At 36.4% G+C, this 12,637-nt stretch overlaps 1 protein-coding gene across 17 annotated transcripts in view; it reads right to left on the minus strand.

Moving 5' to 3' along the window:
- The window catches only part of CTNND2 (catenin delta 2), a 717,568-nt gene that overhangs the window by 181,288 nt on the left and 523,643 nt on the right, over positions 1–12,637 (minus strand). For 10 of the 17 annotated variants that reach the window (XR_012086701.2, XM_078391696.1, XM_072998486.2 and 7 more), the window contains one exon: positions 12,314–12,382. The exons of the other annotated variants lie outside the window; for them this stretch is intronic. Coding sequence is in view for 9 of the 10 variants with exons in the window: in XM_078391696.1 (XP_078247822.1) it covers positions 12,314–12,382 (69 nt within the window). In the remaining variant the exon portion in view is untranslated. The remainder of the gene's footprint in view (positions 1–12,313; positions 12,383–12,637) is intronic. 17 annotated transcript variants of the gene reach the window in all.

A 12,637-nucleotide genomic window follows, 5' to 3' on the forward strand; every position in this document is an offset into this window, starting at 1 on the left:
CTTTTGTATTACATCATGGTTTCCAGACAATAAAACTTAAATGTTTCATATTAAGTCGCTTTCTTCTCAGCAGGAAGCACAAGCAGCCACATACATGGACAAAAACATACCTGCCAATATTGTACATTTTAGCTATTTGAGCTTAAATTATATCTTTATTTACATCTAATTAGTAATATAACTGAAAATATTCACTGCTTTTGGAGCACATTTAACTCTTGCACAAAACAATGTCATAAATGGATATAAAGTTAAATGAGTTAATTAGTCACTACTGACCATTTTAATTACAGTACAGAGAAAAAAATTGGAGACAGATGTCAAGAAAATACTCATTACTGGGATTCTGATAGAATATACTTTCAGTTGACTGAGCTAGCTTTGTGTAACTGATTACATCTTCCCCCACAACTTCCCTCAGTAAACAGAAAAACTAATTATCTGCACACTATTAAGTTAACGCAAATTTATCTACAACAATTGAATTCTGACTGTGAAATAATCTTTCTAATCTATAATTACACTCCAGCTTAATTAGCATAATTTCCACAGCACATACTTTAATAAAGAAGCTGATACTTGGGTTGCCTTTACACACCAAAGATATTTTGGGCAAAGAGCGCAAGGGGGACACTGAGAATAAGAGATAAGATAGTACAGTATCTCACTTAGCTTGTACAGTACTACATGATTCCATTCTTAAGAGGAACTAGGAAAACACCTGAGATGAAATGCAGGAATGTCTGAAGATGGACTGACAAAAAAGATCAGACCTGGAACAGTAAAATATGCAGACTGAAGCAAAACTGAAATTTTCAGATTCTTATACTACTACTAGAGATCTGTGCAACATTCTCTTTTGGGACTGAAAACTAATGGGGGTAGGGGGGAAATCTTACAATACAATGATCCCTGAAGTTTTCCTATCAAGGGACTGTTCCAGGAACACTTAAGTTGAAGCAAAAGCTGTGAATTAGGTTTTTCATTTTCATAGGGCAGTAGTAATAGAGCCTTCCCTGTGATTTTTATCACAGTCAAAATTAAACACCACTTTTAATTAATGCTCTGGATGCAAGAGTTACTGCTCTAGGTGTGAAAATATGCAACTAGGAGCCATATCACAATACGGTACAAGAGGACAGTGACTGTAATTCTTTGACAGCAAACTAGACTCAGTGTCATCTGAAAGATGCCAACTGCAGGCATGTCAGGGTAGAAGAAGATAAGCTGATTCTGAAGATGAACTGGTATCAGAAGATCCATTTTACATTAATTTATTTTGGCTCAAAGCAAAGGGTATACAGTCATTCAGTCACAAGTGAGTGAAGGTCAAAACTATCCTATTATTGCTCCTTTGACTCAAATACTTCTACCCAGTGCTAACAATATGAAATACTCTTACATGCTTTCCTAGCAGTATATCAAAATTATTCTCCACAGGCAGAGCAATAGCATTCCATTTAACAGATGAAAAGCAGTCTAAAATGTCAGAAAAATAACACAAAGAGGTTTGCTTTCCACGGATGTGGATTAGGTTCAGACAAAGTCCAGGCCCAACAGCCCCCTCTTCTGGTGATTCCCAAGTTGAAGATTCTCTCTGAAGTGATGAAAACAAAGGACATTCTGCCAAAGCCTCCTTAACAGTGCATGATTTGGAAAGGCAGATCTCCAGATGCAGTGTCTTTTGGGGTCTCAATCCTGTGAAAATGTTGAAGGTGGGAGGTGGGGGAGGGAGTTACTGGTCCTTCTCATTTGAATATTTAGTTTGTGCATTTCATATCATTTTTGCTTTGTAGCTTTCCCACAACACCTTCTGAACATTTTAAACCTTTATTTTACTTAAATTACTCTTTCAGATTTTATTTTATTTTCGCTTCCTTGTGTGTATATGCCATATATTCAGCAGTCTTTTTTTTTTAAATCTCCCTAGGTAAAGGTTCCCCTTAACATTTAGTCCAGTCGTGCCCAACTCTAAGGGGCGGTGCTCATCCCCATTTCCAAGCTTTAGAGCCAGTGTTTGTCCGTAGACAGTTTCTGTGGTCACGTGGCCAGTGAGACTAGACATGGAACACCATTACCCTCCCACTGTGGCAGTACCTACTTATCTACTCACATATATGCTTTTGAACTGCTAGGGTGGCAGGAACTGGGACAAGCGATGGGAGCTCACTCCGTTGCGATTTGATCTTACAACTGCTGGTCTTCCAACCTTGCAGCACAGAGGCTTCTGCAGTTTAACCCGCAGCACCACCACATCCCTGGAATCTCCATATATATATATCTTATTATTAGGCAGGGAAAAAAGTGTCACAGGCTTTTTCGGATTTCCAAAGGTATTCAGTGGGAGGCAAACTAAGAACGACTGGACCTTGACTTGGGTTGGGAATCAAAGGAGAATCCAACATACTCCATACTGGATCAAGCCAAACACATTTTCTTTTACCTCTAGAACACTACAAGAAAAACTACACCTCCCAGAATTTTTCTTTTTCTACTTACCTAACAAAATGATCTAGGACGTCTAGTATGTACAGAACCTAACATTTACGGATAATAGAGAAACCATTCCCATCTGCCTTTTCAAGATCAAAGCCAAACTACTCATAAGCTCAGGATACATTAGAAATGGGTTTAAAATGCGAAGTTCATCAATATAGCTAAGACAGATTATTTTTATATGAAAAAAATATAGTACAGGTAATAAAAATAGAAGACACCACTACCAGCTCTTTGTCTTACAACTAGATGACATGAGTAAGAATTTCTAGGTTTTGTATAGCTGTAAGTGTGTAAAACTATCCTAAACACTAGTATTATTTAGAACATATGGTGCTGAAGTCATTCTATTATGCGTTATAAAAGATTTACAGAAATCAAAGTCAATCCGGCCCAGAAAGAAAAAACAAGACACCGGGCCTTCTCAGCAGTGGCTCCCAGGCTCTGGAACAAGCCCCCCCCCCCGAGATTCGTCTGGCCCCCTCGCTGGGCACTTTTAAAAACCAACTCAAGACCTGGTTATATAGACAGGCCTTCCCTCCGGGCACTAGGTAATTTTCTCTTTTTCTCTATCTTTATCTACTTTGTTCTGTGTAAGTGTTGTAAATTGTTATTTGATATTGTTTTTATTCTCCGTTTTGTGAGCCGCCCAGAGTAGACTATGTCTAAATGGGCAGCATATAAACTCAATAAATAAATAAATAAATAAATAAATAAATAAATAAATAAATAAATAAATAAATAAATAAATAAACAAACAAACAAACAAACAAACAAACAAACAAACAAACTGTCAGCCCTGAGTTCCAAATCGATACTGACTGCTTTATAAAATATAGACATCCAAAATTTGTATCTTCAAGATTAGCAAACAATTTTTCTTCAGGTATAGCCTGCAGATATATCTATTATGAAAATCACAAAATAATAAAAGCAAACTAATTAGACAGAAAGCGAGTGCAAAAACAGATCCATGCACAAGAATAGAAACAGGTTATCAAAGGTCAGTGGGCTCAAATATTCAAAGGATAAATGATGTTGCTATGTCTAGCGAAAGACAGTATTGTCCCCATGGAACATTCAGACTGAGTTTTACTTAAGCACCACTCTTCTTGCTCAAAATGAAGCTTTTAAAATAGTTTGAAAGAGAGGATTTCAGACACAGATCCTGGGATTCTTTGTTTTGTTTCCTGGACACATCTACAAATGCTTTCGGTCTTTAGATTTTCTTCAGTCTCTATCCATTCAGCAAGCATAGAAAAACCTGCAAACTGGGTGTCCCAAGGAGAACAATGCACACAATCCCACCTAATGAAAGGCACCTTTTGTGTACAGTCTACTGTGCATGTTGAAGATGTTGGCTTTTTATTGGTTGTTTTTCTAACAAAAGAGTTTGCTCAAGGGTATTTACAATTTTTTAAAAAAATACAAGTTACACGATCAACTAATTCTCATTTTAGTTATAAGCAGATTCAAACTCTGCACAGCCTGCCTTCACAAGTGCTCCTCACTGAGCAAGGTGTCTTAACTCCAGTAAGGAGGAAAAAATGTTTCAGAGAAGAGAAAACTTGTGGGTCAGAAAGCATTAGCTTCATTCATTATTAGAGTCAGTTGTTGCTGCTGTCGTTCTTCTACTGTCATCAGGTGCTTTGCAAATCTCCAGCAACACAGAGTAGGGTGTGATTCTTCAGATCACTGACTGCTAACAAGAAGGATTTGCTGGCCCTCCAGCATTCAGAACACCCACAGCTTTTGTGCGTGGTGTTAACAGGCTGCACTACTGAGCAATCCCATCTTTATTTGGTTTTTAAAATCCTAATTTAGTTTAGGCTAACATGACATAGAGTGCTTCCCCCCTTGCTGTGAGCAATAATGCCTACCAAAAAACAGTAAAGAAAAAAAGATGCTCAAAATGTTATCTTTCTGCATAGCAGACTATGAGGCTGGTTTCTAATAATGGATTTTGGTGCTCACTGTGTGAAGACATTAATGTTTATCTCTGACTCAAAACACAGCTGGACTAAGTATTCACATTTATCATCAGATTACTGCAGTTTTTAAAGGCAATGAACTGAATTATATTTAAAGGCAATACAAACTCTTAGAGAGCAATGCAGATAAGAATAGACTAGAGGACATGTTATACTGTAGAACCAAGTTTCCAGGAGGATGGAGAGATTACAGTGGTGCCTCCCAAGACTATGTTAATTCGTTCCACAAAAAACACTGTCTTGCAAAAACATTGTCTTGCGAAACGTGGTTCCCCATTGGAATACACTGAAATCCATTTAATGTGTTCCAATGGGAAAATTGTTGTTTTGCGAAAATTGTCCATAGGTAATTGTCTTGTGAAACGCAGTTCCCCATTGGAATTCACTGAAATCTATTTAGTGCGTTCCAATGGGGAAAAATCGTCATCTTGTGAAAATTGTCCATAGGAAACTATTGTCTTGTGAAGTGCAACAGCGATTGCAAAAACTAATCGTCTTGCGAGGTAGTCGTCTTGCGAGGCACCTCTGTATATTAATTGTATTTACTGAATATGAATACTGTAGCGATAGGTAAGGGGGAGATGTCACATATATAAAACAAAAAAAGGCAGAGAAAGTAAACTGTGTGCAGTTCCTGCCACCCTTTTCTGTTCAACACTAGGCTCTAAAAACAGGTCATGACAAAGGTTTTGCTGGCCTTATAACACACACTCAATGTATTCCTCTGAAAATAATTGCACTGTATAGCAGTGACTGTCACCTTGTTTGACCACTAGGATGACTAAAAATGGCCATCTTGAGTTCCTGTAGTTCACCTCCTAAATAAATTCATCCTCTAGATAAAACAGATTATCACTCCAAAGATACGAAAAGGAAACAAAGACATCACCAGTTTTAAGGCTGAGTAGGTATGGGTGGAAGATGTTCTGCTGTGACAAAAGTGGTTGCGATACCCAGTAGCATGTGGACCATTTGAGGGGGAGGTTTGTGAGCACTGGGAGAAAGCCTGAGAGGCAAAAACTGAGCTAAATAATTGTGACCTAAGGTTTACTCAAGAAGCATTTTTACCTAGAACATCCAAATGTCATTTGCAGAAAATGGGATAGTGGGTGGGGGGGGGGGGAGAACATAGAAGAAAATGCAATGGAGAACTGCAGCTGAATATTAACAAAACAAAATTCGTTTCTATAGAATAATTACATAATTTATAGCTGACAATAAAGAATCCAAAGTACTCTATAAGTCGGTTCAGTCATCAGTCAAAACAGACACTGCAGTCAAAGCATCAGAAGAGGGCTCAGACGTGGAACTGTCTCCCTGTAAGGAATTCATGGTTTTAATTGTTTTATGAATAATTTTATTGTGAGCCGCCCTGAGTAGACATAGTCTAGAAGGGTGGGATAAAAATCAAATCAAATAAAATAAATAAATAAAACAGAACCTCAAGTGCAAGACTGTACCACTGGAGGTCAATATGAAGATAATCTATTCCTAGTTACCAAGTACAAATGGGGAAGAAAGCTAATAGGAAAAAATGGATTCACTAGAAATGTGGTGTTGAAGGAGTGCTAATGCCACAGATACCATAGACCACCATAAAAGCAGACAAGTGGGTTCCAGACTAAACCAATGCTGAGGTGAAAATGGGGCCATCATATTTTGGGCATGTCAGGAGAAGACTCACTGGCAAAGACAATAACACTGAGAAAATCTGTAGGCAAAGAAAAGAGAGAAAAAGGAAAAGAGGAAAACCAAGTAAGAGATGGATTGACTCAATAAAGGAAGACACAACTTTGAGCTTGGAATTGCTGAGCAGGGCTGTTGACAGCAGTACTTTCTGGAAGCTGCTAATTCAAAGGGTCAGCATAAGTCAGAAGTGACTTGATGGCGCATAATAACAACAAATGTTGCCTTATTCCTTTGGTGACATAAGAAATGAAGGCTGGCTGTTTCCTACCCCCTTTTTGTGCTAAATTTACAAAGATGTTTAAGCTGTCTGCCTGCTTGCCACTTTGTTAGTTAAGATTAACTTTCTTTCTTACCTTCCACTCTGATACACATGGATTTTAAAATGTTTAACTCTGGTTGGAATATGGCTTGTTCCCGAAAAGAAACAACAACAACAACAAAACCCTCACATGAGAAAGTGTGTTGCACTTAGATGTTTCCTCTCTACAAAATAAGTAAAAGTGCTTTCAATGGGCAGAAATATTCTTGAGCACAGTTTGCTGTGGACATTTTATAAGATACAATTCTGCAGAGACATCCAATATTGTATTGACTAGGTATTAATTTTTGAAGTGCTTTTAAAAATTACTGGGCATCACTTTATCTCACAGGACCTAAAATTAATGTTAGCAGAAAACTGTGAACATGTAAAGCAATCAAGCATTCGATTTTCTGACTTATTACCATGATTTACAAGTCTCTATCAGTCTTGTCCTTTTACCTCTAGGCAATGCCTATCTGCATCAGCTACAATTTCACTTTAAAAGATATTGTCTATGGACCTAAGCTATGGTTTTCTTAAGCTCTAGAGAGAGTTAAATGAAAATTGAGCCAAACAGAGGAAAGAACATGCTTTAAACAGAACAGCACAATACTTTTGTGAAGCTCTTACAGATGTGCCAATTATTAGGCCCTAGATGGGTATTGAATTCTAATCAAGACCTGAGATGAGGATTGGTGCAAAGGTTTAGTCCAATTTAAGATGGCAGGAAAGGAAGAATGGAACAGTTGGCAGCAACAGCAATGAAAGAGAGGAAAAAGCAAGATGTTAGTACCAAACAGACTTCAAACTTGCCAGATCTGTAGACAAAGCATGGATAAACAATAAAGTTAAGGACTGATCACATCACAGGAGGAGGCACAAGCTGTCCTCAGATCAGAAATTATCACACCATGAATAGATTTTTGTTTCAAAAAGACAGAGTTCCATTTCAGATATTTAGATATCCATGCTGTTCTAGATTTATCCTACAGAGAAATAAACTAATATCATTATTCTTCATGCAACAGCCTAGATAAACTAAGAGTAATGAATACTACTATGACTCAGGCATCTTTTCAAGTGAAAGAACTACATTTTTATTATGATCTTTGCTATCTAAAATACTGTAAAGAGCACCATACTTACGTTCCTTAACAAGACAATTAACAACGTATATCTTTTCCTCCATGAATAGAATTCTTGGTGGCTGCAACCCAACTCCAAAAATAGCTTTTTCAATTGATTTCAGAGGGTGTAAGAAGAGAGCAATACTTTGCTGTGGCCTATGAAATATTTCTTTTCAATTCTAGTTAAAGTATGATACTATTTTAAAACAGCTCAAATGTGTTTTGTCAAGAGATGGAAAAGTTGGTAAACAACACGAGTTAAGAGGATATGAACTATCTATATGAGTCTCTGCACTCGCATAAAGCATCAATGAAACCAAAAGTGAAGATCCAATTCGCTTCACATTCAGCCGATGACATTTTTGAAGAAAATCATTTTAAACAAATAAAAGATTATATAAACCTGCACTGTGTCTTGCAACAATTTGCTAGTAATACCCTATTTGGTATATTTAATTTATGGAAAACCTATAGAAAACCCTGACCCACTTTATAACTGGATTTGTATTTGCAGGATATTTCAGAAAACCAAATATTACCTGACACCCGATTAACATGATTAAAGATTAAGGAAATCAACCATGCAGCAACAATTACATATCTAGGGATAAGGACACCTGTCACTCTCCTGATATTTTGAATAACAACGCCCATTAAAATAAAAGTCTAGGGTGGGCAATAACTGTATTAGATTGCTAAAAAGTTACAAATATGATGAACTTTTGAGTACTCCAGAACTTGAGGTACCCTAAATGCATATACACATTAAATTTAAAGGAATCTCTACCACAAAAAACAATAACACACACACACACACAAAAGAGGTGTGGGTAAAACACTATCCATGTTGTTGTTTAGTTGTTTAGTCGTGTCCGACTTTTTGTGACCCCATAGAAAAGAGCACGCCAGGCCCCCCTGTCTTCCACTGCCTCCCGGAGTTGTGTCAAATTCATGTTGGTAGCTTCAGTGACACTGTCCATCCATCTCATCCTCTGTCGTCCCCTTCTCCTCTTGCCTTCACACTTTCCTAACATCAGGGTTTTTTCCAGGGAAAAACACAATCCATAATAAACTAGTAAACTAATTCTTAAAGGGAAAGACATTTCAAATGTTTTAAGAATCACACAGGCATTCTACAGTGCATTATCCCTTATTTTTTGGCTTAACAATACAGATTACATCACCACTAGAAAAACAATACAGTACTGAAATGGAGAAAAGCATAGATATTTTATTTTTGTTTAATTTGCATCCTCTGTGCAGCCCTCTGGGAAGCAAAGCCAGAAGCCTGATTAAGGAAGGCTATTTGAAGAGTTCAGATGAAATGCTACCAAAGAGAAGCTTATCATTCCAGCCTCTGCCATTCATAAAGTCCATCATTAATACTGTTATTTATAATCTATATAAACATTGTTATCAATTGCCATTAACCATAGCATTTGCTTAACACACTGTGTACAATTGAACACATTTGCTAACAGATAAATAAAACAATTAAGCAAACCTCCAGTAGAAAGTGATTTAATTAGTTCATACAGAAGTATGATACAATATTTTTTTTAAAGAATAGATTTTATGTCAATGTATCCTTCATCAGGGACATTTCCATTAATTTTATTCGAGCTAGTTATATGACTTGGCTCCCATTGGAAGTAGAGATAAAATTCATCAGTTTATTCATTAAAAAACGTAAGTGGCAACACTGATTTTTATAGGGAGGAACTAGTGCAATTACCATTTCTCATGAAACAATATTTTCAACTTTATGATCAATGACTATAGTAAACTTATTTGCAATGTACATTAGGGTTCAAAGGCTCAGTGCAGAGGTAAGCGGACCAGGCAGCCGGTGCGGAGGGAGATGGAACTCGGCACCATCCGTGCACAGGGCTCCCATCTCTAAGTGTTATGTGTTTACCATCTCTCAGAGAGGGAATCTGTTTGTTCCTTTTTAGCATTTGCATACTCATTGTTTCCAGCTTTAAATACTGTATTTTAGTGATGTAAGCTGCCTCTTTATACTCAATGTTCTTAGCTTTAAATATTATCTTTTAATGATGCGAACCACTGTTACATACTCATTGTTTTCAGCTTTAAATATTGTCTTCGAAAGATGTAAGCTGTCTTGGGTCCTTTTTAAGGAGAAAGGCAGGGTACATTTTTAAAAAAATAAAATTGAAATAAATGAACAATATTTAGGGTTAACTTTCCGAAGGAAACACTGCTCCTGTTACCTTGTGAAAAATGTCTCGCAATGTCAGGACTAACTTTGCTCTAAGGGCACTTAATTTATGCCCCATTCACACTACTTCTGTCCCCCTGTAAGGAATTTTCAAGGCCAGCCCTACTAACATATTGCTTTCCTTGGTGTTTTAAGATCAACTGATTAAACTGCTGTAGCAATTTAACAATAATGGGTTGTCACTATCAGTAACATTTATAAAATGCACTGTATGTTTACATTAGGTCAAAACTAGGGATATATAAATGAATATACAAATTACACCTTTTTCCTTTGGTGTCCTCGATGTTTATCAGATGTCACAATACTAAGCAGACTAAGATTTCTGTCTCAATCATCAGTCTCTCTACAACAGACTAATATTATTCTGCTCTTAAATTTGATAGGACTAAACAGTCACAATTTTTTTCACAAAATGAGAACATTGGGCTTTTTAACTATTACTCACAGAATAGGAGAAAAGAGTGCCATCTCCTCCTCTATGCAGAACGTGCTCATGACATCTACTTCAACTTTCTATGTACTTCATGACAGGTTAGAAATAAGGTGGTAGCCTATCACTTCTGACAATATATAAGAATATTCATACATGAGCTTGAAGAGCAAAAACAGTATTATTCAGAGTTATTAGCAAAACAGATTCTAAGCTAACATTCTTCACACTTTCATTCTGACATCTGTAAAGGCATCAATCATCTCAGAATTCACTCTCTGAAAGGGGAAGTTGTCTTCAACACAGTATCCTGCTGCAATCACTGCAGGGGAGGGGGAAGGAATAGTCCCACAGGAAATATTTCCAATGAAACTGCTGCAGAATGTTCATGAATCGTTGTTCATAGAAAAATGCTGTCAAATTTTATAGCTTGAATCACTTACCTCATATCTGAGAATAGCAGATCATACTTAAATACAGAGTTAGCTAAGGAGGTAGAAGCTATTTCTAATCCTGTTGTCTATTTCTAGCCGTTTACTTATAGACCCACATTCACTTGGCATTTGGTTACTACTTGCCAAGCATCACAGTTGTGCCTTGTTTTATTTCACAAATCAAATTTTCTTGAAATGCCCTGATACTTGAAATTAGATTCACAATACAATTTTCCCCACCTGTTTTCTCACAGATACTTTTTTAAGGCATTTAGATAGGCTTTTGCTATGTTGGTCCTGGAAATGGTTCACAGCAGGACCCTCTCTTACTTCGAAATGTGTACAGTATTTAGAACTGTTTTAAAATACAGCAGGACCCCATATCCCTGTGGATGGCAAAAATCATGGATAGTAGTGAGCCCTATATATAGCATGGTCTCTGGCTCCCTCTAGTGTCCAGTCCTGGTAACTACATCATAGAAATACATATTTCTGTGTTTTTTTTTTCTTTCAGTATTTTTCATACTTTCAGATCACAAATAAGTGAAAGTGTGAATACTGATTCCATGGATAGAGGGGTCCTACTGTACTCACAAAACAACATTTTAAAAACACAAATACATTTTACATAGATATCTGTGTCTTTTGGTTTCTTTCATCCTCAAGCAAGATTTCCCTCATTATTTGATTTTGTACTTTTTTGCTCTGTTCTGAAGTGCTGTAAACATTAATCTTGAAAAACAAGTACATAATATTGCCAAAAATTTAAGAACTTGAAAAAATTGAACACCTTTGGTATCTCATATATCTAAATTTAACATGATAAATGACACTGATACCTGTATACAACATACACAACTATGAAAAACAAGTGTAATTATTTGCAAGCAGACACTTTTAAAAAATAACTGAAAGATCAGTGCTCCATATAGTGCCAAATGATGTCAGTTAAAGAAGAAAGTACCTGAGTTGTTAAATGCTTATACTGATAGTTTTAAATATCTAAGGCAGTAACATCACACTGGAAGAGGCTACTATAGACTTTGCAAACCAAATCTGAAAGAAAGCCAATGCTCTTGTTAACATTTTGGCAGTCCTACATAAAAGATGAAACCTGTTATTATTACGTAGGTGAATGGTGTGTTGCTAAATTGGGCATTTTTTCAGAGATAGGCAACTTGAGTTGAATTGTCCTCTTCCCTCATTTCATGTTTACACAGAAAAAGGCTGCTATGTGGTTATGAATGAAGGAGCAACAGATAATGCCATTCAAGAGATATCTCCTAGAGAAGAGTGAGAATACTGGTGGAGGGAGGTTGTAATAAATGGGAGATCATTATTTCTACAGTATGTGTAGAAAGCAATGCATGCAGTCCTTTAGATGTTAGCTACTGTTTCTAAAAAATCTTTATTGGGGCTTGAGTTGTTAAGGAGAGTATATTAATATTATAAATCAATAGATGGTGGGTAATTTATACAAAGTAAGAGATATGTCTACATGTTTATGTCAGCTGTTTTCCAGTATATTCTATAAGTGGGATTCTGTTACAAGATGCCATTATAAATGTGCCAGAAATGAATCAATCGATTAAGTACATACACATTTGAATGCGTATTTGAAATCTTATTGGAGACAACCTTCATCCAGGAAAAAGAGTTCATGAAAGATCTGGAGAGGAACAGAATTATGGAGGTTAGCAGAAAAAAAAAAAACACAAGGTTCAATAATTAAGAGAAGTAAAGGAGGCGAACTTCTAACATATGAGTTGCAATTAAAATTAATTATAACAAGCTTAACAAATAGCACATAAGGTCGTTGATGTTATTCAATAACCAGAGTGTAGTAATACTGTATAATATAATATGAATGACACTTCTTATGATTCTGGGAGTTATGCAGTGCTTAGTATTCTTAGTATTTGGA

This window comes from Pogona vitticeps, chromosome 4, assembly GCF_051106095.1.
Source record: "Pogona vitticeps strain Pit_001003342236 chromosome 4, PviZW2.1, whole genome shotgun sequence".
Taxonomy (NCBI): domain Eukaryota; kingdom Metazoa; phylum Chordata; class Lepidosauria; order Squamata; family Agamidae; genus Pogona; species Pogona vitticeps.